The following is a 23,596-nucleotide window of genomic DNA, read 5'->3' on the forward strand; positions in this document are numbered from 1 at the left end:
CCAGGATAGCCTCATTTTTAAAAGGGAGGAGGTCCTCCCGCCACGACCCTCTCCCCGAAAGGCAGCACTCACGTGGCTTTCCCCTCCCGGAGGAAGACGCAAGAGAGGGTGAGCTGCAGTGTGGCGGCCACCACCTTCACCGACCGTGGCTTCAGATTAAGCTTCAGGTCCACTTGGGTGGGTGTGGTGCTGGCAAAGCGCTTGAGGTTCACATCCACAGAAGCCAGGACCTTCCGGTGCCCCTTCGATTCCTGGCGTGAGGGCGTTAACAGTCATGATTTCTGCTTAGGACAACTGATATTCTCTCTGCGCACATATTCACAAACTCGCCTTTCCCACTTGCCCCTTATTCCTCCCACAATGCATGGCTTTCAAACCCCTTATCCCTGCATGCCTCCTCCCCACCATTAGGAACTCATACTCAGCCACAATCTCATGTCTCTGGCTATCAGAAAATTGCCCTCATTGCCATCATCTGCCTGGGACCAAGTCAAAATACTGTACTTCCTTTCCACCTTTAACACTGGGGAATGTTTTCCAGCCTGAGGGCTGCTTTCCCTTTTGGGAAACCTCCCGGAGGGAACATCTCAGTAAATGTGGGAGGAGCCTTGAATGTAAATATTATCTTTGTGCAGTAGTCTAGTTTCTACATGTCGCTACCCATCTCTCTACCCTCCATCCAGGCAAGTGAGAGGCTTTGTCAGTTTAAAGGCCACGTTCCTGCCAGGCAAGAACACTTGGGGTGTGTGAGGGGCATGGCCTGAGGAGAATTCTGAGGGCCAGACAGAGAGGCCTGGAGGGCCACATCTCATTCCCTTGGGCCTGAGATTGCCCATCCCTGCTTCCTTGCCCTGACTTGGCTCATATAGTGGGGCCTTCAGTGGTTGAATCATAGAGTTCTATAGTTCTAAGGCGCCTTGGAGATCATGCAGGAATCTTGCAACTATGACATCTCTCTGCCTAAAAACCTCCAGAAAAAAAGAGCCCGGAGCCATCTGAGGCAGCCTGCTTTGCTGTCCAACAGCCTGGCATAGGAAGCCGTTTCTCTGCAAATTCCACCCATTCAGTTCTAGTCTCTTTGGAGCAGCAGGATGCAAGTCAGCTCCACTTCAGACATGGCGGCCCGTTGGATAGTTTAAAATGGCTACAGGATCACAGAGCTGGGAGGGAGAGAGGGAACACACAGATCCTCGATGGAGTTGTAAGCTGCCAGAGGCACTAAGACTGGCACGGCATCACAACCACAACCCCAGAGTGAAAAATCAGGGACATTGACAAGGCCTGTCATTGCTGCCTGAGGTGAGGGCATCCTTTTGCTTTTTTAGAGCTCAATCAATACAGGTCTGTATTGCTGGGCAAGGGACACTCCTGGCAAGAAAAGATGCCCACAGCTTTAGACAAAAGGACCCCTGCCTCCTCCTAGTTCCTATTCCCAGGCCCACCAAGGCCCACATTTGAGGCTCCCAGAAACAGGTTCACTTCCACATACGTTTTCAATCACGAAGGTCCAGTCCTTGTCTTCATATTCCTCTACATGGGGATCCTGGAAAAGCAATGAGAAGAAGGTCACCTGGTGTGAGGGTCTGAACATACAATGCCTAGGGCTGTAATCTGATCACAAGCACCCTCCGTCTAGGATAACCAAGCCTCTTTCTAGGAGATCATACTGTTTATCCATCTAGCACAATATTGCCTGCTCTGACTGGCAGTGGCTCTCCAAGGTGGGGAACTGAGGGCCACATTCCTGTCTAGGCAAACTTCTGTGGGGTGGGGAGTGGGGACATGCCAGCAGTGGGCAGGTCCAGTGGGAAAATAGGCAGAAAAACAAACGTAAATATTAACTTTGTACAGTAGGCTACAGTCTATGTATACTCGCACGACCCTCTTTCTTTTTCAAATGCATTATCGAAGGCCACACTGACGCAAAACAAAAGCACTATGACACCAGTTTAAACAGTAAATGGCTTTCCCCAGAGAATTTTGGTAGCTTGTTAAGCGATTTGAGAGTTGTTAGAAGACCCTTACCCTCTTCCCAGAGTTACAATACCCAGAGTTCCCTGTAAAGAAGGATTGATAATTATAGCTTTGTGAGAGGAATAAGGGGTCCTCTAACAATAATCAGCACCCTTAACACACTAAAGCTTCCATAATTTATTTGGGGGAAGCCATGACTGTTTAAAATGGTATCATGGCATTTTAAATGTGTGATGTGGATGCGGCAGAAATCTTCCTCCTCCTAAGGCCTTCCTTGTGTCAGTCATAGAGCCCACAACAGACTCCCAGCACTGTGGCTGCCATACCCGATAAAGCGTCACCATGATGTCCACATTTTCAGGTACCATCCACACCACAGTACCCCTATAGGGGTTCTTGATCCCTGGCTGCCAGCCATGAGCCTGCAGGTGGAAAAGCAGATAAGAACAAGCTAAAACATCAACTGGTGCCTCCAGAGGTGCAGCTTCTGCTGGGATTTGGACCCCGCACCTTAAGGCAGCCTTCCCCAACCTTGGGCTTGCCAGATGTTTTTATCTATACAGCTTCCATCCACCCCGGTCAGCTGCAGGAGGGTCCCAGGTTGGGGAAGGCGGAGGCCAAACCCCGCCATAGTTGAGAAAGTCAACATACCTTAGAGCAGATCCGCCGGTTCCTTCGGGTCCAGACCACAACCAGCTTGTCGGGCTGCCTGGCATTGGGAGAGAAGACAATTCAGAAACAAGAACAAAGAGGCAAACATACTAGAACCCATAGAGATGTATAGGCCACGTACCTCTACCTGTTCTTAGGCCTAAGGCAGAGATGGGGAACCTCTGGCTCTACAGATGCACCTTGATTACTTTTATATATCCCTGTCTGGCTGGGGCAACCCAGTCAGATAGATGGGGTACAAATAAAACAACAACAACCTACAGTATTTAAAATATCTAAAAACTGCTAAACAGTGCTTTTTTCTGGGGGGCCGCAGGGGTACACATACCTCTAAACATTTTGTGAATCTAAGTTTGGCCTCATTGAAGGGCAGTATTTCAATATGGGTAGAAAATGAAAGTACCCCTAAACATTTTTTGAAGGGGAAAAGCACTGCATCTAAAACAAATTGAATTATGGTAAGTTTGTTCTGGGTATAAGCTTCTGTGTGCATGCACACTTTTTCAGATACGTGTGCATGCACACTAAAGCTTATACCCAGAACAAACTTAGTCGGTCTCTAAGGTGCTACTAGACAGTTTTTTTAAAAAAAAAATTGATGCTACTACTCTTGGACTCTGTTTCAGTGGTGGCAAGTGCCCCCCTCATTCCAGTTCAAATTTGACTTCTGGGAAAGTTGCTCTTGCATGCCATTCTGAAGAAGAAACTCTTTGGCTAGTCTCTTCCCCAAGTTGGTTTCAGGAAAAAAGGGAAGCTGTGATCCGCCCCCCAGGCCAACCAGGCATGTACTGGTGGAATTAGGGGATGACTTGGTACATTGTCATCTCTTCTGCTTAATAGCCCACCACTGCTGCTATTGCATTCCCAGTATGGGGTGTGGGGCAGTGGTGTTACTCCTCAGTTCCATTACAAGCAATGCCCAGCTTCTGATTTTGCTGCTACACTATTTCCCTCCTAATAATAATAAACGAAAAACAGATTAAGACTTGCATAAACTTTCTAAATATCCGGGTAGGCTTGTCTGAACAAAAATGTTTTCAGCAGGTGCTGAAAAGAGTACAGTGAAGGCGCTTGCCTAATGCCAATAGGCAGGGAGTTCCCAAGTTAGGTGCTGCCACACTAAAATATTGAGTACTTACAAATGCACAAGGAGTACTATGTGGCGCCTGTAGCCGTGCCAGGTCCGTTGACTGAAGTGGTCAAGTGTGTCTGTGTGTGTGTTAGTACTTTTTAATGGGTGCCTTGGCAGAAAGGCGGCATATAAATGCAATGACTAAATAAAAACCCCCTGTTACTGTAGTTGATCTCTAAGGTGCTACTGGGCAATTTTTTTATTTCGACTGCGTCAGACCAACACGGCTACCTACCTGAATCTAAAATATATTTTGTTAGCATTCAAAGTACAAAGTCCTGTGCAAATTCCTCTGAGTTCATTGGGACTTCATACCCTCCAATATTTATCTGATAAAAATAAGGAGATCCTATTTAACAACAACAACAACAACAACTTGTTGTGGTAGTGGTGGTTGTTTTATTATTTATACTCTGCCCATTTGACTGTGTTGCCCCAGCCACTCAGGGTGACTTCCAACATACAGTGGTACCTCGGTTCTCGAGCGTTTCAGTTTTTGAATGCCGAAAACCCGGAAGTAAATGCTTCCGTTTTTGAATGCACCTTGGAAGTTGAACAGCTTCCGCTGTGTGTTTTTCTATTTTCTCCATTGAAATTGAAATTCTCCCCTTGCACCTTGGTTTTCAAACGTTTCGGAAGCTGAACGGTCTTCTGGAACGGATTACGTTAGAAAACCGAGGTACCACTATATATCAAAATCTAATAAAACATTAAACATTTAAAACAAGGCTGCCTCCAAATGTCTCCTAAAGTGTGTATCTCCTTGGCTTGTGGCCACATACCTGCCAACATTTCTCTAATGAAAATAGGGACATCCTAAGGAAAAGTGGGATATTCCAGGACCAAATCAGAAACCAGGATGGTTTCTATAAATCCGGAAATGTCCCTGGAAAATAGGGACACTTGGGAGGGTCTGGGACTTGTTCCAATGTAAGGCTGCATCCACACCTTACATTTAAAACAATATGATACCACTTTGTTTAAAGTTGTAGCTTCCCCCAAACAATCATTCTTCACAGGGAACTATGAATTATAACCCTGTGAGGGGAAATAGGGGTCTCCTGACAATTCCCAGCACTGTAACAAACCACAACTCCAATAATTATTTGGGAGAAGCCATGACTGTTTAAAGTGGCTCCACACTGCTTTAAACGTATGGTTTGATTGCGGCCTACGTCTCCATACGGACTGAGGCCTTAACTGCCACTTTATATCCCACCATTTATTTATTTTAAACATTTCAATGTTGCCTCCCCACTTCCAAGTCTTGAGGCGGCCTGCAACAATACTAAAAGGCATATCGAAACATGAAAATATACAGGAAGAAAACACAATCGAAAAACCAGGAGAGAGTTTAAGGTTATAATGCCCTGAGCTGTGAGCACCAGTGAAGGCTTAGGAGGGCTGTTCTAGCCATCCCTCAGGCCTTCAAATTCGACAGAGGGTTAGTCTCTTGCAGCAAAAACAGCATCTTATAAAAGCTAACAAAGCCTTCAGTTGGGCATATGTCAGCCTTGGATAACCTGGGATAGAGTTGACCAAACTTGGCATAAGCTTTTGTGGGCTGAAGCCCACTTTGTCAGGTGCACAAGCTTCAAGGACCACACCAGCTTCTTGAGCTGATTCTCGGCAGAAAATGACTTCTTTGCTAGCATGTGGAAGGGAACCCGTGGCTTCTGTGGGGCAGCGGAAAGGAAGACTTCCTCATTTTCCTTTCCGGAGTGGGCTTTTGAAACCAAGAAGCTCTGGGGCCAGGCAGTAACTTGAACTCTGGCTCAGCAGCACAGAGGTTATTTCGGTGGGAAGCTTTATCTTCCCCTTCCCAGACTTCACCGGGCGCGGCTCTGATCCTCCTCGGAGCTGGGCCAGGTCGCACCCAGCCAACATGGGTGTCAAAGGAGACCAGCCCCACTGCTGCCCTTCAGGCCTGATCACACTTTCCTTCATTTCTCAAATCGAATCAGGAGTCTTTGCTCTTTAGCACGCACCCTCTCAGATAAAGCTCCTCTCCCCACCTGAAGTTTAGGATCAAACCGAATTTAACCCAACAGCCTTCCCTGGTTCTGAAAAGGACCCAGGTGTCCTGGCTTCCTCTTTGCCAGGAAGAACATGTGAAGATCCTGAGGCATGTTCTGAGCAGTGGTATACAGTTATTGGACTAAGGGGACTAGGCTAGTCCCCTAAATGTTACCCAGGTGCCTCATTCCGTTATTTTTCATTGCATTTCTATAACACTTTATATTTTAGAGAACACATCTCAAAGCAGTTTACAACACACTAAAACATCAAATAAGACAATTCAGAATAAAGCAAATCCAAGCCTCAAGGAAAATATTTCAGATCCTCTTAGTTACATTTTGCTTCCCCCAGTCACCAACATGGCATCCACAGATTTCCACATGGTCGCAGTTGGACCCGCGCCAGTCAAAAAACGCGCCTAGCACCTGGCTAATTTCTAACTCTGCCTACTATAGCAGGGGGTGAGGGACTTGTGGCCTTCCAGATGTTTCGGGAGCCCAGCTCCTATGACCCCCTGACCATGGGCCATGCAGGCTCTGGGCTGATGACAGTTGAAGTTCAGCAACATCTGGAGGACCGCAGATCCCCCTGCCCTTGTATTAGAGCACAGACTCCTGTGCTCCCCAATCACAACATACAGTGCACCACACAGACACACACATCTGTTGATGAAAGTGATGCCCAGCTTCATTTTAATAGCCTCTATAATTCTTCCGGGCTAGTGTCCAAAGGCTAATTTTAGCCCCTGGGGGCTAGGAGTCATAAATCCGCTGCAGGTGCTGGGTTAAATCTGGGCGCAGTGAGGAAACCCAATACACCCACCAAGCGTCCTTCTCTTCATCACAGAACAGCCTTGCAGCACTCTCCACTTTCACCCAGAATGGAGAGCCAGAGGGGCAAAGACCCCCAAGAGAGGAGGTCTCAAGGCAAAGGTTAATCTCGGAACGAGCGGCTGGAAGTCAAGTTGACCTCCAGGCTCCAGTGTGTAAGGACCCAACTAAGGCTACGCTGTGTAGGTAAGGTGAAGGTCAAGGACCCCTGGACAGTCAAAGGTGACTATGGGGTTGCAGTGCTCATCTCGCTGCCTTCAGGCTGAGGGAGCCGGTGTTTGTCCACAGACAGCTTTCCGGGTCATGTGGCCAACATGACTAAACCACTTCTGCCGCAACGAAACACAGTGATGGAAGCCAGAGCGCAAGGAAACGCCGTTTACCTTCCCGCTGCAGTGGTACCTATTTATCTACTTGCACTGGCATGCTTTCGAGCTGCTGGGTTGGCAGGAGCTGGGACAGAGCAACGGGAGCTCACCACGTTGCAGGGATTCGAACCACTGACCTTCCGATTGGCAAGCCCAAGAGGCTCAGTGGTTTAGACTACAACGCCACCTGCGTCCTACACCATGTAGGAGGAAGCAACAGAACAAAGAAACACTCTTGACATGCCCAGAGGTACCCTTGTTCTTCAAGATTTCTTTTTCCATTTTGCAGCTGTGTTTGGCTCTGGTGCTGGAAAACTGGGTCTTGAGCAGCGTATTCCCCTATTGGGTGCTGCTTCAGGCTACAATTCCCATTGACCCCAGCATGTACTGCTGCTTTGACTGGGGTGTAAACCTGTATCCTTTTGTAATGCCAACATCAGATAATTACAATTATATTTAAATCGTTTCTGTAATGTGTCAGGGTGGCAGGTGGATGCTTTGCCTCGTTTCCTCACCCCAAGACTGCTAATAAACACTTCTTGACCTTCCATATCCTAGTGTTCTTCAGACACTGGACTACAACTCCCATCATCCCTGATTTGGTCAAGGCGACTGCAGAAGCGGGGAGATGGAAATCCAACATCTGAAGTGATGCAGGTTTCCTGCCCCGTTCTAGGACCTTGGTCTTGTGAGCTCTGGAGATAGCTCAGTCAGTAGAGCATGGGACTCTCCATCTCAGGGCCATGGGTTCGAGCCCCACGTTGGGCAAAACATCCCTGCATTGCAGGGGGTTAGACTAGATGACCCTGGTGCTCCCTCCCAACTCTACAAACTCTATGATTCAGAGCCAGGGATGGGCCCCCAAAATCAACACAGCATCTCAGGCCGGTAGCAAAAAAATGTGTTCCTGTACATGTGCTGAGTGCGTAGTTCGGCACCATTAGTGAAATTGAAGGTAAACACTCTTAAGTCAGGCTTTAAAAAGAGAAAGAGAAAGAAAAGTACTGGGGTTTGAGCCAAGTTCTGTGTGGCTGAATGTCCCCCCCCCCCCAAAAAAAAAATCTAGCCAAGTCATGGGAATGAGGGTGTGGCTGAGGACCAGCAAAAGTACTGGAAATAACTTGAGCTCAGAGGAATCCAAGAGCTCTGAAGTCAGATTACCCCCAAGGGGAGGACAGACTCCACACTCCCACTCAGCTGGGTCCCTGCTCTTCCCATCTGAGACAACCCACATTCCCTCCCTCCTGTTTCCATTTTTTGCAGCGTTCCTGTTATCCTAACACACACACACCCTGAAGTTTCAGCCCTCCCTTTTCCATTTTTAGCTCTGCAATGACTAAATATTTATCATTTCCCGAGTCCCTTATAAGGCCTTTGCCATGTCAGAATGAGGGGAGGGGTGTGTGTCCTTATTCGCATGCTCTTCCAACATATCAGTCTGTCTGAAACTCCCAAAGTCTGGCAACCGGCTCTTCTCCCAGTGGAGTTTGTTGCAGGGAGGGGACAGGGGGGCTAGACATGAGAAGTAGGCCTGACCTCCAGCATCTCACCTCCCCACCACTTTAAAAAAGAAAAAGTAACTACAGTATATCAAGTCAGCCTTCTCCCACCTGGTACCATCCAGATGTTTAGGACTACAATTCCCATCAGCCCCTGCCAGCACAAACTAGCCCCTTCTGCCCTAATCTTCTTCCTCTTTCTTCCACTATTCTGAATGCAAACCTCCAGCACATCATATATGTCAGGACTCAAACCAGGAACATGCAAAGCAAAAGAGGAGGAAGAAGTGACTCAGAGCATGTGCAGAGTACATTTGCATCTAAGATCAGCATCTTAGGTAGGTTTGTTTCTTTCAAGCCAATGAAGCTTGAACAGATATCACCAGCAGATGACTTTTCTTGGGGAGATGCTAGCTGCACCCCAAACTGGTGCCTCTCTGGCCGGCTAAGGAACCAGAAAGCCCACAGCTCAGCAAGTGAGAAACAGCATCTTTCCTGAGTGTTCATGCTGCTCCGCTGTCTGTGCTCGCTGAGCGCTTAGGAAGTTATCTTCTACCAAGTCCATCCTTCTGTGACTGGCGACAGCTGTCCAGAGACAAGGAAGTTTTCTCCACTACTGACTACCTGATCTGCTAGAATCATAGAATTGTAGAGTTGGAAGGAACCAAAAGGATCATCTAATCCAACCCCCCCTCCAATGCAGAAATCTTTTGCCCAAAAAGCCCAGAATTAAGTTTAAGATACTAACAGATGCGAAAGAAAGAGGGGGCTTTGGCCTGCCAGACTTAAGGCTCTACTATGAAGCAGCAGCTTTCTGCTGGTTAAAAGACTGGCTACTTCTTGAAGACACTGATGTGTTGGATTTGGAAGGTTTTAACAATGCTTTTGGTTGGCATGCATATTTATGGTATGACAAGGTTAAGATTAACAAGGTTTTCAAGAATCATATTGTCAGAAAAGCAGTGTTTAATGTCTGGACAAAATATAAAGACTTACTGGAAAATAAAACTCCAAGGTGGCTTTCACCATTGGAAGCTAAGGCCCGCAAAAGACTCAATATGGAGGCCAAATGGCCAAAGTATTGGGAAATATTAGAAAAAGATGGAGACAATTGGAAACTGCAGAGTATGGAGAAAATGAGAGATAAAGTGCGAGATTGGTTACATTACGCTCAGATTAAGGAAGTTTTTAAACTTGACAAAAAGTTAGGATTGCAGGTGGAGAAATCAAAGTTAGAAACAGAATTGTTAGAGCCTAAGACTAAGGTACTTTCAAAAATGTACAACTTGCTGTTAAAATGGAACACACAGGATGAAACGGTAAAATTGGCCATGATTAAGTGGGCACAGGACATTGGGTACAATATCATGTTTGAGGACTGGGAAAGGTTGTGGACTACTGGTTTGAATTTCACTGCATGTAATGCCTTGAAAGAAAATGTAATGAAAATGATATATAGATGGTACATGACCCCAGTCAAACTTGCAAAAATATACCACTTGTCTGATAATAAGTGTTGGAAATGCAAGGAACATGAAGGAACATTTTTCCACCTCTGGTGGACCTGCCCTAAAGTGAAGGCCTTCTGGGAAATGATATATAATGAACTGAAAAAGGTATTTAAGTATACCTTCTCTAAGAAACCAGAGGCCTTCCTTTTGGGTATTGTCGGCCAAGGGGTGGTAAAGAAGGATCGAACATTCTTTATGTATGCCACAACAGCAGCAAGGATACTTCTCGTGAAGTGCTGGAAAACTCAAGATTTACCCACACTGGAAGAATGGCAGATGCAACTGATGGACTATATGCAACTGGCTGAGATGACCGGCAGAATCCGAGATCTGGGAGAGGAGACGGTAGAAGAAGATTGGAAAAAAATTAAGATTTATTTGCAAAAACATTGCAAACTGTATGAATGTTAAGCAGGATGCTTGATTATAAACAAATTGTCACCATTAAATTTGATGAAGTGAAGTATGAAGATAAGTTAAAATGTAAGAAAAAATATTTTTTCTTTTGGATAATTATTTGGCTAAATTTAATTGATAATCAGACAGTAAGGATGGAAGTAAGGTGATAATTTGCTAGATTAACTTTTTAATATGGAAGGTAAGGGCGGGAGATGTGAGGAGGTCACAAGAAGATGAGAAAATATGTTTATGTTATGTTATAACTTTGTTCGTTTGGCATATTGTAACTTAAAATTTTCAATAAATATTTATATATATAAAAAAACAGAAATCTTTTGCCCAATGTTCTAACCCCGAATCCTGAGATTAAGACTCTCATGCTCTACCAACTGAACAATAACCTGGGCCCTTTTTGCAAGCATAGGCAGATGCTGTGCTGCTGACTTTTGCTTATCACCCCGAACCTAAAGCAAGATTCCAGCTCTCTAGTTCTGAACAAAGCACTGATTTAAAATAATAACCGTTTCTTTATTCTTTAAAGCATTTTTACCCTGCTCTTCAGTTTAAGAAGGCTTCCAGAGAAGTTTACAAAGACCAGTAGTAATAAGATACAGTGGTACCTCCTGTTACGAACTTAGTTCGTCCCAGAGGTCCGTTCTTAAGCTGAAACAGTTCTTAACCTGAGGTACCATTTTAACTAATGGGGCCTCCCGCTACCAGCACGCGAATTCTGTTCTCATCCTGAGGTAAAGTTCTTAACCCAAGGTACTACTTCCGGGTTAGCAGAGTCTGTAACCCAAAGTGTTTGTAACCCGGGGTGTTTGTAACCCGAGGCACCACTGTATGCTCTTTCTGAAGCCTATAGTCTAAAAGACGCAACACAAAAGGAAAAAGGGACTGGGAGGGAAGAGGGGGAAATGCAAACTCAGCCGCTAGTTCCTCATGGCTCAGCACAGAGGAAGCTGCCTTATCCCAAGTCAGGCCCGGGATTCGTCTAACCCAGAAATGTCTGCAATGGCAGGCACGAGTCTCAAGACAGGAATTTTGCAAGTGACATCAGTTAACCTAGAAGACAGACGGCCCGAGCCAGTCGGATGGCACAGACAGCACCTTGTGAAGTGGAGAGAAAGAATCAGCCTCAGGCAACTAAGCAAGGAGGTCAGGCTCAGTTCTGCTTTTCATTCCTGACCACTGCAAAGAAACTTTCAGGCTAGCAATGTCAGTGTCTTGTGTCTATGGCTGTCCCTGATGTCCCTGGCACAGCACAGTAACCTCTGTCCAAGAGAAGAGGCTGCTTTCCTACTGCAGGAATGACCCATCCATTCAGGTTTACACCTTTACTAGACTAGCAAAGCAGGAACCCAAATGAGATGACCGACCTCCCAGAAATACCACCAGCTGTCAGGGACTGACTGGACGAGGAACAGTGGTGGGAGGCTCCGGCCGGAGAACCCTCTAGGGAAGCCTCAGAAGAGGAAGGCTCAGAGGCAGGGGAGGGGTGGTGGGACACGGAAGACAGGTCAGAGGACGGAGGGGAGGCAGAAGGGTTGGATGCTCAGCAAGCAGCAGGCTTGAGTGAGAGAGAGGAAGAAGAGTCAGAAAGCGCTGCAGACACAGGATAGGCAGCTGAGGAGGAGGTAGGGGCTGAGGCTGCAACAGATTTACAGGAGCCTGTATTCAGCTCCACTCCTCCCTTGTCTCCATGGGCACAGAGGGCTTTGCATGTAGCAGAGCAGAGAGCTGGGGGGGGGGAGCCCTCCCCGACAAAGTGAATCAACTTTACTGCTCGTCTCTGAGTCTGAGCTGCAGCTGAACCAGCCCTGACACCAGATTTTCCTAGAGTGCAAGGGAGTTGCACTTCCACCCTCCCCAACTTGGAAGTTTGGGGGACAGGGGAAGGAACTCCTCCAGTGACACCATCTCTAACCTGTACCCTTGCATTTGGACCAAGCCCCCCCCTCCTCGTCACCCTTTACAGAGCCCATTGTACAGTTTACAACAGGGGCAGAGGTCCTTTTTCCCTTCTGGGCACCTTCCTGGGGGCTGCATGCAATTGCATGGCGGAACTGGAAACAAAAGTGGGCAGAGTAATGAATGTTAATGTTTACTTTTGTGCAACAAGGCTGGTTTCCACACACACCTATTCTGGCAATAATAATAATAATATTTTTTATTTATACCCCGCCCATTTGACTGGGTTGCCCCAGGGACTTTGTGCGGCTAGCAGCATATATAAAAACATGATAAAACATTCAACCTTAAAAAGCTTCCCTATACAGAGCTGCCTTCAGATGTTCCCTAAATGTTATATACAGTGGTACCTTGGTTCTCAAACTTAATCTGTTCTGGAAGTCTGTTCCAAAACCAAAGCATTCCAAAACTAAGGCACACTTTCCCATAGAAAGTGATGCAAAACGGATTAATCCATTCCAGACTTTTAAAAACAACCCCTAAAATTCAACATGAATTTTACTATCTAACGAGACCATTGGTCCATAAAATGAAAGCAATAAACAATGTACTGCAGTCACGCAATCAATCAATCAATCAGTGGTTGAACTGGGTTCCACACAGTCATGAAAACAAAACGAAAAGAGCCACAAAAAAGCAAAATGAATAGCAAAAACAGAGAGACCTCAGTGTAACACTCAAAACGGAAGTGTGGCACTCAAAACAGAAGTGTGGCACTCAAAACGGAAGCATACCACTCAAAACGGAGCACATTCGGCTTCCGAAAACAGTTCGCAAACCAGAACACTTACTTCCAGGTATGCAATGTTTGGGTTCCAAGTTGAGTACCAAGGCATTTGAGAACCAAGGTACCACTGTAATTACTCATGCCAAGCATTCAGGGGGTGGGTGGCCAGAGAGGAGGGGGTCGGCCTGGAGCCTGAGGCCCCTTGCAATTCCCTCTTTTCCCGTTTTTCCAATTCACCATTATTCTTACCATTGTGGGCCCCCAACCATCCTCATTCCACCCCCCAACATGCCAAGATACCATGGTCGCTGCAATTTCCAAGCTGGATTGCCTCAGTACATGCTCTGCGTGGGTCTGCCCTTAAAGACAGCGCAGAAGCATCAACGGGCGCAGAGCGCAGCTCTCCGTCTTCCTGTTACAGCTACTGTGTGACAAAAAACAGATTTCGGTCTGCTCTGCACAGCACCAGTTGCATTGTTTACCCATTTGCTTCCGAGTTCGATTCCACGTGCCAGAGCTGAAAGTTTTGCAAAGCCCACCCATCGACAGAGGCCCAAACGCCATGCATGTTATTATTTATTTGCTTCCTTTGTTAAATTCACATCTCAATGTTCCACTAAACGGTGTTTAATCAAGGCAGCTAATGGAGTAAAAATTGAAGCATAGAAAACCTAATTGTTACATGGGGGGGATGAGGATATCCCCCCCCCCTGCATGGGCCACCTGTGTCCTGCAGGTTTTCCACCCTTGATTGCTCTGTAATTGTGGCAGAATTCGCTAGACCTTTTCCAGATGGGTTTCAACATAGAATCATCTTTCACTTCTTTTTTATTATTATTATCATCTTTCACTTCTAACAGGCATTTGTCCAACCTGGGTCATTTTCTGGGCTTATTCAGTACGTAGATTTAAATGCAATTTTTTAAAAAATTGCCTCTCCTGTTGTTTTCATGATTGCACAGAGTTGTTGTTTTTTATGTCACAAACCACTCTGAACTACTTGGAAACTAGCAACATCGTAAATGGGTTAAATCAATCAAAACATTATTCCCTTTCACCTCCATTTACCACTTCCTGGTGCACAAGCTTCTACCCGTAACCTAGAACACAACTTGTGAAATGCAAACTGGTTAAAAAGGCCTGCACAGGGACCGGTGGCCCCGGGTGCAAATCTCATCTTTGCCATGAAAAGCCTATGTATCTCCTTAGGCATGCAAAAGCGACACAGGAAACTGCCTTAAGGCAGAGTCAGGCCTGAACCAGAGATGGGAAACTTTGCCCCCCCCCCCCCCGTTATTGGACTTCAACTTTCATTATCCCAGTGCAGAGTCAGATGCGTCTAATGATACCATTAAGGCCTTTGGCTCTCCTGGTCTGAAGAAATGATTGCAGTCAGTCCTGCGATCTTATTTATTTTAATTTTTTTCTAAACCAGAGGAGCGTACAACTGTAAAAATACAGTGCTATCAAGCGATAATATAAACAATATGAATTAAGAAGCAATGAACTACAGTACAAGGTTACTAAGCAAGACAAAGACAACAAGCATTGCTCTACCACTGAGCTATGGTCTTCCGCATAAAAGATAAAGTAAGCTTATAGTTCTCATGGTTGGCAGAATTAAACAGGGACCTGGGAAAATGCCTTATAGTACCAAGACAGGCTATTGGTTCATTTGGCTCAGTATTGTCCACACTGACTGGCAGCAGCTCTCCAGAGTGTTGGGCAACTCTCTTTTGCAGCCCTGCCTAGCAATGTCCAGGTTTCAACCTGGGACATTTTAAAACGCAAAGCATGCCATTGCCCCTCATCTGGAGGAGCCCTTCCCCCAAACTGTCCCTCCTCTCGCAACCTTTTGCACCTACAATACAGGTTTATGAACTTGTAAAAAATTATACCAAGATATAATTCGAAGGCTTTAGTGTATTCTTGCGCGTACAAAGTATGAAATAGAATAGAACAGAATGTAGTTGGTAGATCAGAGACTCAGTCTCAAGATTGTGGGTTTGAGCCCCACGATGGTCAAAAGATTCCTGCATTCCAGGGGGTTGGACTAGATGACCCTGGTGGTCCCTAACAACTCTACGATTCTAGATGATAATATATTATATCCCTTGGGTTTATTAGCAACACCGGCCTACCTTAAAAGGCAGTTGTGAAACCCTACCCCGCCCCTTCACCATTGCTCGTGCATTCCCCGCCCTTTTCTCCACTTCCTGGGTCCAGACCCCCCCCCCCCCGCCAAAAACCCTCCTCGTGTACTCACAAGACCCTGAGTCACCGTCTCTCCCTCTCCCCCACGGACCCGCTGCCCCACCCAGCCTCACCATTTCTTGGTGCACTCCACCACTAGCTCCTGGTAACAGGCCACGAAGTGGAATTTGGCCGCCCGCTTGCCGACGCGCTGGAGCCGCTTCCACACCGAACTCATGGCCGCCCCGTCGGTTTCCGCGGCTGTCGCCTCGCTGCTGCGGCTCCGGAGGAGAGCTGTGAGTCGCCGCCGCCGCCGCCTTCTTCACACCCCACCGGCGCCCCTCCGCTTGGCCCCCATCACCCGCTGCTGCTGCTGCTGCGTCTCCTCCTCCCCGAGCCCCGACGGGGCGAGCAGAGCAGCCTGCAGAGAGCCTGCCTCCTTCTCCTGCTGCTGCTGCTGCCGCCGTTGCCGTCTGAACGCCTGGCTCGCAGCCCGCGGAAACCTGGCCGGGAGGAAGTTGGTGCAGAGCGAGAAAGTTACAGACTTCGAAGCGGGGAGAGGAAGAGAGAGCGGAGGGGGGGGAGCCCGGTCTCCGTCCGCCGCTGGCAAACGGGCTGTGGGTGTGATCTTCAGACGGAGAGGGCGGAGCGCGGGAGGGGGAAGCAGCGGCAGAAGGCGGCAGCAGCAAGGCAGAGAAGGGAGCGAGCGACAGCTGACGGCAGCTACAGCACCCGCACCCACCCCGGGACATCGGGGCTGCATGTCTGCAAAGAGACCCTCAGGCCTCTTGGCCTCGGGCTTGCGCTCCGTCGTTTTGGCCAACCTCCGCTGAGTTGTTTCTGCCCATGAACAGACGGCTTCCTCCTCCCTTCCCCAACCCGGCCAAAGTTCGCAAATGGCTTCAAGACGCCTGCCTGCTGGGCCGAGCAGCAGCGTAAGGAAGAAAGCCTGTCTTAGGAAATAGTGCCTCTGGGCACATGCAGAGTGTTTGCCCGTCCCGCGCGCGGCTGCTCAGATGGGTTCCACGTGTTGTTTTTTCTTCCCCAAGCCACTGCCGTGTATAAAAAAGGGAAATAAATAAAAGACGCCACACTGAGCAATTCCTCTCCCTCTCCTCCTGGCCCTACATTCTCCTGCGTTGGCCATTAACCAGGAGGAGGAGGAGGAGGAAATTCTGGCCAGCTGGCAACCCGGCTTTGTCAACAGCAAAACCGGCAATGCTGCTTGGCATTGGACAGAAAGACAGTCGAGGGCCATGTGAATAAGTGGAGAGAAGGGTGCCTTCTGAGCATGTGCAGAGTGTTATTTCGCTTGCCCTGAAATAATCCTTCTCAAGGAGGGTTAGAAGGCTGCATGCTGAAAGGGTTGACCTCCAGGCAGCCACCGGCCACTTTTGAACCTTTTTACATTTACGTCCAACTTTTCTTTCAAGCAACTTGGGGGGACCTACCCGGTTCTCCCTGGGTATGGTCCCATAACCCCTGTGAGGTAGATTAGGCTGAGAGACAGGCCGCCTAGGGAGCTTCATGGCTGAGGGGTGGGGTTTGAACCCTGGTCTCCCAGGTCCTAGTAGTCTGACACCTTAACCACTGTACCACACTGCCACATCCATTCGTTTTTCCCCTCACACTGGGGCTGCTCTTCCACTAAGGTGATAGACAGATGACCTTGGGTCGTGCTAGTCACTTTCACACCCCCCACCAAATCTAGCCTACCTCACAGGGTTGCTGTGTGGATAAAATGAGAGGGGGCTGTGTGCGCCCCCTTGAGCTATTTGAAGGAAAAACAGGCTATCAATGGCTTTAATTAACCAGCAGTAACATTCTCACTGCCATCCAGAGGGGTTCCCTGGAGGGTTTGGAGAGGGAATGGGAGGAATAATACCCACCCCTTCCTCAGCATATTGCAAGCCAGAATGTATGACAGATTATTATTTTTAAAAAAAACCAAAGTAAGGATCCTCCCGAGCAGACATATTTCACTTGCTCCGAAGTTTTGTTGCCAGCTTGAGGACCCAAATTCCAGGTCTCTGAATCTTTCACCTCGAATTCTGAGCCTTCATCACACTCCTCAGCCCTCCCTCCCTCCCCTGCCATCTCTCCCTCTATCCCTTCCTTCCTTCCTTCCTTCCCTCCCTCCCTCTGCTTCTTTGGCTTCTTACATATTTGCCTTCTAGCTCAGAGGGTATAAATAAGCACCCCGTAAACTGATCCCAAACTGATCCTGGCATCATCCTGGGTGGGACGGGTTCGTCATGGAAATTCACCAACCCCAAATTTAGCAACCGAGGGACAGAATCTGTCCCAGAGGCTCCGGAAGGGCAAGTAGGAGGAGTGAGGCTCGTGTAATAGCCTAAATAATGCGACACCCTTCAAAAGAATGGGTGGCTTAAAACCGGGTGCTTACCTATCCCCACACAATCACAGCTCTACCACTGTAAGCAACACAGAACTGCAAGTGAATTTTCATGTTGGGATGTTTGTGTGTGTGTGTGTGTGCATATCCTGTTATGGTTCCACCCACACTAGTGATTTGCCATAATAATAAAAATGGAGGGGGAGTAGCAATGCACCTGAGCAGGCTCTTTTAAAGTCGCCCCTGTTTTTAAATTTGCACCAAAGTGCTTTTTAAACATTAGGTACTATTACACAATCGCAAACTTTTAAAAGGTTGGGGTGTGTGTGTTAAAATCTGCAATTCAGTGGTGGGGAACCTCAAGCCCAAATGTGGTCCTCCACGCCTTTCCATGTGGCCTTCTGACTCTCCCAAGTCCCCAAACTTCCCTGGCTTTGGACCTTGATAGTTTTTGCCTGTCTTACATGTCTCTGAACTTCAATCATGCCTCTTGCTTGCCTAGATGGAGGGCAGAGAAGGTTGTGCGATTGTGTGTAGGAAACTAGCCTACTGTACAAAGGTAACATTTGCATTGATGCTCTGCTCACTTTTGCCTTTGGTCCCATAGAGTGTAAGGTCATACCCTCCAACATTTCCCCAGTGATAATAGGGACGTTCTATTCCACAGTAATAATAATTTTATTATTTGTACCCTGCCCATCTTACTGAGTTGCCCCAGTCACTCTGGGCAGCTTCCAACATATATAAAAGCATAATGAAACATTAAAAATCTTCCCTAGACATGGCTGCCTTCAGATGCATTCTAAAGGTTGTATTGTTTCTTATTTCATTTGCTCGGAGGGTTGCTTAACTCCATGCCCTCCAACATTTCTACGATGAAAATAGGGATGTCCTAAGGAAAAGCAAGGGACACAGGTGGCGCTGTGGGTTAAACCACAGAGCCTAGGACTTGCCGATCAGAAGGTCGGTGGTTCGAATCCCCGCGATGGGGTGAGTTCCTGTTGCTCGGTCCCTGCTCCTGCCAACCTAGCAGTTCGAAAGCACTTCAAAGTTCAAGTAGATAAATAGGTACCGCCCTGGAGGGAAGGTAAATGGCATTTCCGTGTGCTGCTCTGGTTTGCAAGCTGTACGCCGGCTCCCTCGGCCAGTAAAGCGAGATGAGCACCGCAACCCTAGAGTTGGCCACGACTGGACCTAATGGTCAGGGGTCCCTTTACCTTTACCTTTACCTTTAAGGAAAAGCAGGACATTCCAGGATCAAATCAGAAACTGGGATGGCTTCTATAAAACCGGGACTGTCCCTGGAAAATAGGGGCACTTGGAAAGTTTTTAAGGTCATCAAATCTGCTATTCATTATGGCTTTGTCCTACCTCCACTGCTGGAGGCAGCATGCCTCTGAAGGTAAAAGGTGAAGGTAAATGACCCCTGGATGGTTAAGCCCAGCTGAATTCGACTATGGGGTGTGGCGCTCATCTCCGCTTTCAGTACGAGGGAGCCAGCATTTGTCCATGGACGGATTTCCGGGTAATGTGGCCAGCATGACTAAACCGCTTCTGGTGCAACGGGACACCGTGATGAGAGCCAGAGCGCAAGGAAACGTTATTTACCTTCCCGCCACAGTGGTACCTATTTATCTACTTGCGCTGGTATGCTTTCAAACTGCTAGGTTGGCAGGAGCTGAACAGAGCAACGGGAGCTCACTCCATCATGTGGCTTCCCACAGGTGTCTGGCTAGCCCTTTGCAAACAGGATGCCAGACCAAATGGGCCACTGGCACTTATGGGGTAGCTGTGAACAGGAAGGCAATTATCATATTTGCACCACACCTTTCCTCTAACAAATTGTTTACTTCACAACAACTCTGCAAGGTAGGCTACGCTGAGAAACAGTGGCTTGTCCCAGCCCACACAAGCAAACTTCATGACTCAGGAGGAATTTGTGTGAATCTACCCAGGTCCTTTGTCCATGACATCACGCCAAAATAACAATGTGCTGTCAGAGCGTGTTTTCCGGTTTTTAAGCGCGGTTATCCACGGTTGAGCCCTTGGGAGGGTGGTGGCAGTCAGCAGCTGGAATTAATAAAGAATCCTGAAGGCTCATTTGGAATCTGTTGCTACCTGTTCCAAGGCAAGCATTTAATTAAGCACTCGGAGCTTCGCTCTGTGGTGCAGGACGCGAGCTTCCAGTTAAGAATGCTGTGTAAGCCAAAAGCTTTCATCATCCTTCATGCCAACAGAAGCTGATCCAGCCCAAGGAGTTATCTGACCCATTTGGCATCTCTCACTCCAAAGCCTAGTCAGGAAAGTGCAAGCATGCTTTGAAAGCCTGGTGCGGAAAAGTGGTTCTCATGGCACAAGCCTGTGCACAGCTACAGGTTCCTGGTGGCTGGGAAAGTGCGTTTCTTGCTTTTCTCAGTGTGTACAAGAGCTCTAGAGGTGGGGAGGAGTACTTGGGGGGGGACAGCCCCACCCAGGACAAACAGAGCCTTCCTGTGACTCAGCCTGGCAAGAGCCAGCTGCTCACCCTGACACAGCAGGTGAGTGAGGCTGCCCCTGGGGCAAGACTTACAGGTGGCTTTGGCCCAGGGCCTGAATAGCAAAGAGGGATCTAGAGACGCCTCGTTTTCTGCTGAAGTTTCTGAGAAAGTTGCCTAGACAGAGCAGGCCAATTCCGGCGAAGAAGGAGGAGGCGGCGTTGGATTGCCAAGAGAGGCTGGCTGGGAAGGCCTGAAGTCCTGCTTGAAATGAACAGAGGAATATGCCCTCTTCGGAGTCAGTTCCCTGTGTCATTTCCAGCCCAGTATTGCCCACACCCAATATTGGGACGTGGGTGGCGCTGTGGGTTAAACCACAGAGCCTAGGACTTGCCGATCAGAAGGTCGGCGGTTCGAATCCCCGCAACGGGGTGAGCTCCCGTTGATCGGTCCCTGCTCCTGCCAACCTAGTAGTTCGAAAGCACGTCAAAGTGCAAGTAGATAATTAGGTACCGCTCTAGCAGGAAGTTAAACGGTGTTTCCGTGCGCTGCTCTGGTTTGCCAGAAGCAGCTTAGACATGCTGGCCACATGACCCGGAAGCTGTACATCGCCTCCCTCGGCCAATAAAGCGAGATGAGTGCCGCAACCCCAGAGTCATCCGCGACTGGACCTAATGGTCAGGGGTCCCTTTACCTTTTATTGCCCACAGCGGCTGGCAAGAACTGATCTGGACATGCTGAGGACTGAACCTGAGACCTTCCAACTGCAAGGCACATGCTCTACCATGGAGCTCCAGACCTTTCCTAAAAGCTGCACGGGGTGGCCCTGTGACTGGGTTCTGGGACCTTGGTTACATGGCTTTGGGCAAGTCACTCGCCCCCAGCCTCAGGTGCCTTTTAGAGGAAGAGCAGAACATCAATTTGCAATTTTCCAAGGTGCATTTAGCAATCAGGGAGGGACCACCGTGCAGGAGGAGAGAATATGTTCTGTGTGCAAAAGGTCCCATTTTCAATCATTTCCAGGTAGGATCTGTGAATGACTCCAGTCCAAAATTCTGGAGTGCCACTGCTGGTCAATGTGGACCAAGGCTAGCTAACTTGTGGGTCTCCAAATATTGTTTGACAACAACTCCCATAATCTCTTGGCCATTGGCCACATTGGCTGGTGGGAGCTGTAGTCCAAGAACATTGGGAGGACCAAGATTAGCCATTCCTGGTGTCAACAATATTGAGTTCTATGGACCAACAGTTTGACTCCATGGGTGCCAGCTTCCTATGTTCCGTCTGCTGATAATGTGTGTGGATGCTCAGTGTCCTTTAACTGCATGCAAAGTATTACAATTGAGGTTTTACTGAGGGCAGGATTAGATAGGAGATTCCTTCCAGCTTTTCAGGGTTGATCATTTTGTACTTAATGAGAGAGAGATAGCCCTAGCACAAAAGCCATATGTGCTCTTGAATTGCTCAGAATTACCTTTGGCCTGCTTCAAATACGTCCTGTTCACTATTTTTTATGTAAAGTGATGAATATTAACACTCAACAGTGTTTTGTGCAATGGTATTTTGTTATCTCCATGAAAAAAGTGTGTGTGTGTGTGCAGACACACACACAAAACCGTCCCACAATTCTGTAAACAGCCTTGCTCTTAGAATCTCCTCTTCCCACCATGTTGGATGGTTTCTATTCAGTACGCTAATTCCCAGAAAGCGCTGAATTTGGGCTGGAGCTTTACTGCTGAATCTCTTTCCAGTTCCAGCAACGAGCATGTGCAAAATGTCCTCCTCTTCACTGGTAACCCCCCTCTGCAGCTTCTGCCATGCTGCCTGGGGCTGTTGAGAATTGCATTCTGGAGGGCACCGGGTTGGCAAAGTCTGGCTCTACACAAAGGCAGGGTTGGAGCTCACCAACCTTTCTCAGGCAGTAGGGGAAGGGGAAAAGTCCTCCAGCATAGGACATTATTACCCAATACAGATTAAGTCATGGGTCATAAGGCTGGGCAGAGAACACTCATTCATTTCAGAGGCTGGCCTGTGTTCTTGTTTCTGATCCTTGGTTCTCCTCATTTCTGATCCCTTGCTTGCCACATTTTGTGCATTTCCTGAGTGCATCTAATGACTATCCAGCTGCCATCCATGCTCGAAAGCCAGAGAGCTCGCAGGCTTTCATCGCGGAAGATAGTATTGTAGCCTAAACACCAGATCAAGTGAGATAACCGAAATCTAGGCAGCTCCTCAAAACTTTCCTCCTTCACCTTTGAAGTGAGTCTTTCTTCTTTTTCTTTTGCACTGCAAAATGCCTGGAACAACTGATCATCCTGATACACAAAGTCAGAGAGGCCCACAAGTCTAGCCACTTCTGAGATCCCTCTCAGTTGTGGCACCAGCAGCTGTTTCACAACTCAGCCCAAAGGAATATTCCAAACCCCTGAGTTAAAGGAAGTGCATCAGTCCCTGGAAGAGTGAGGCAGATGTAAATAGGAAACTCAGAAGCTGTGTGTGTGTGTGTTGGAAAAATATTTCAGACTTCTGGGAGCCAGCATCTAAATGTTTAGACATCTGTCACCCATGCTCAAAAGCCTGGGCGCATGCAGGGTTTTGAGGCAACACAGAACACTGTATTCATTTGTTCCAGCAAAGCGAAGAGTTCTTTGTAACTCCAAGAGACGGGGCAGATTTGCACCACACTCTTAAAAGCACAACCAACTCACATTTAAAGCACATGACTCTCCCCAAATAATTATGGGAACTGTTTGTGCAGCTAACGTTCATAGCAACCTTAACAAACTACAGTTCCCAGGATTAGTGGGAGGGGGGACCATGTGTTTTAAAGGCACGGTTTGGATCTGCCCCCACTCCCAACCTTGCTTTCCTTTTCTGCCACCCTCGTTGTACGAGGAAACAAAAGCAGCTCAACTTTGCCGAGGAGTTGTGTATAGACTTGGTAGACATTCCCTGGCACGATGCCAGAGCCAAGAATGGGCGGAAACAAGGAGCTGGGGAAGCCCAATTATTGAGACAATCTGAAAACCAGACAGATTCCAGCAGCCTCACAAACAGGAAGAAGGGAACAATGGTTGCCTCAGCGTGAAAGGGATACATACGCTGGGGTGTGTGAGAGAGCAAATACTGGGGCAACAGATCTGTAAGACTTCACCCAGAGCCTGTTTTGGTTGATGTTTGAGGTAGTGACGGTGCCTCTGACCATGTGCAGAGTAGCTGCACAACCTGGGGGAGGGGGGAACCTGTGCTGTTGAATCCTTACCCTCCGCATAAACCAAGCATAGGCAACCTTGGCCCGCCAGATGTTTTAGGACAATTCCCATCATCCCTGACTACTGGTCCTGTTAGCTAGGGATCATGGGAGTTGTAGTTCCAAAACATCTGGAGGGCCGAGGTTGTCTATGCCTGGCATAAACCATCCCCCCCACTCCCCCCCAATAAACTATAGATCAAGGAGGACTGTCAGTAGTG

At 47.9% G+C, this 23,596-nt stretch overlaps 1 protein-coding gene across 4 annotated transcripts in view; it reads right to left on the reverse strand.

The window, feature by feature from the left end:
• Positions 1 to 15,926, reverse strand: part of EHBP1L1 (EH domain binding protein 1 like 1) — a 43,275-nt gene extending 27,349 nt beyond the window's left edge. Inside the window, exons 1-5 of one of the 4 annotated variants that reach the window (XM_081892208.1) lie at positions 15,430 to 15,926; positions 2,626 to 2,683; positions 2,301 to 2,396; positions 1,490 to 1,543; positions 73 to 251 (exon numbers count right to left, since the gene is read on the reverse strand). In XM_081892208.1, coding sequence (XP_081748334.1) covers positions 73 to 251; positions 1,490 to 1,543; positions 2,301 to 2,396; positions 2,626 to 2,683; positions 15,430 to 15,533 — 491 coding nt within the window. In that variant the 5' untranslated portion in view covers positions 15,534 to 15,926. Of the gene's footprint in view, positions 1 to 72; positions 252 to 1,489; positions 1,544 to 2,300; positions 2,397 to 2,625; positions 2,684 to 5,301; positions 5,616 to 15,429 lie in introns of those variants that run through there. The other 3 variants (XM_081892209.1, XM_081892211.1, XM_081892210.1) reach the window with 3 other exon arrangements.
• Positions 15,927 to 23,596: the final 7,670 nt, after the last annotated feature.

The sequence above is a fragment of the Podarcis melisellensis genome (genome assembly GCF_964234715.1).
Source record: "Podarcis melisellensis genome assembly, chromosome: 16".
NCBI classification, from domain to species: Eukaryota; Metazoa; Chordata; class Lepidosauria; order Squamata; family Lacertidae; genus Podarcis; species Podarcis melisellensis.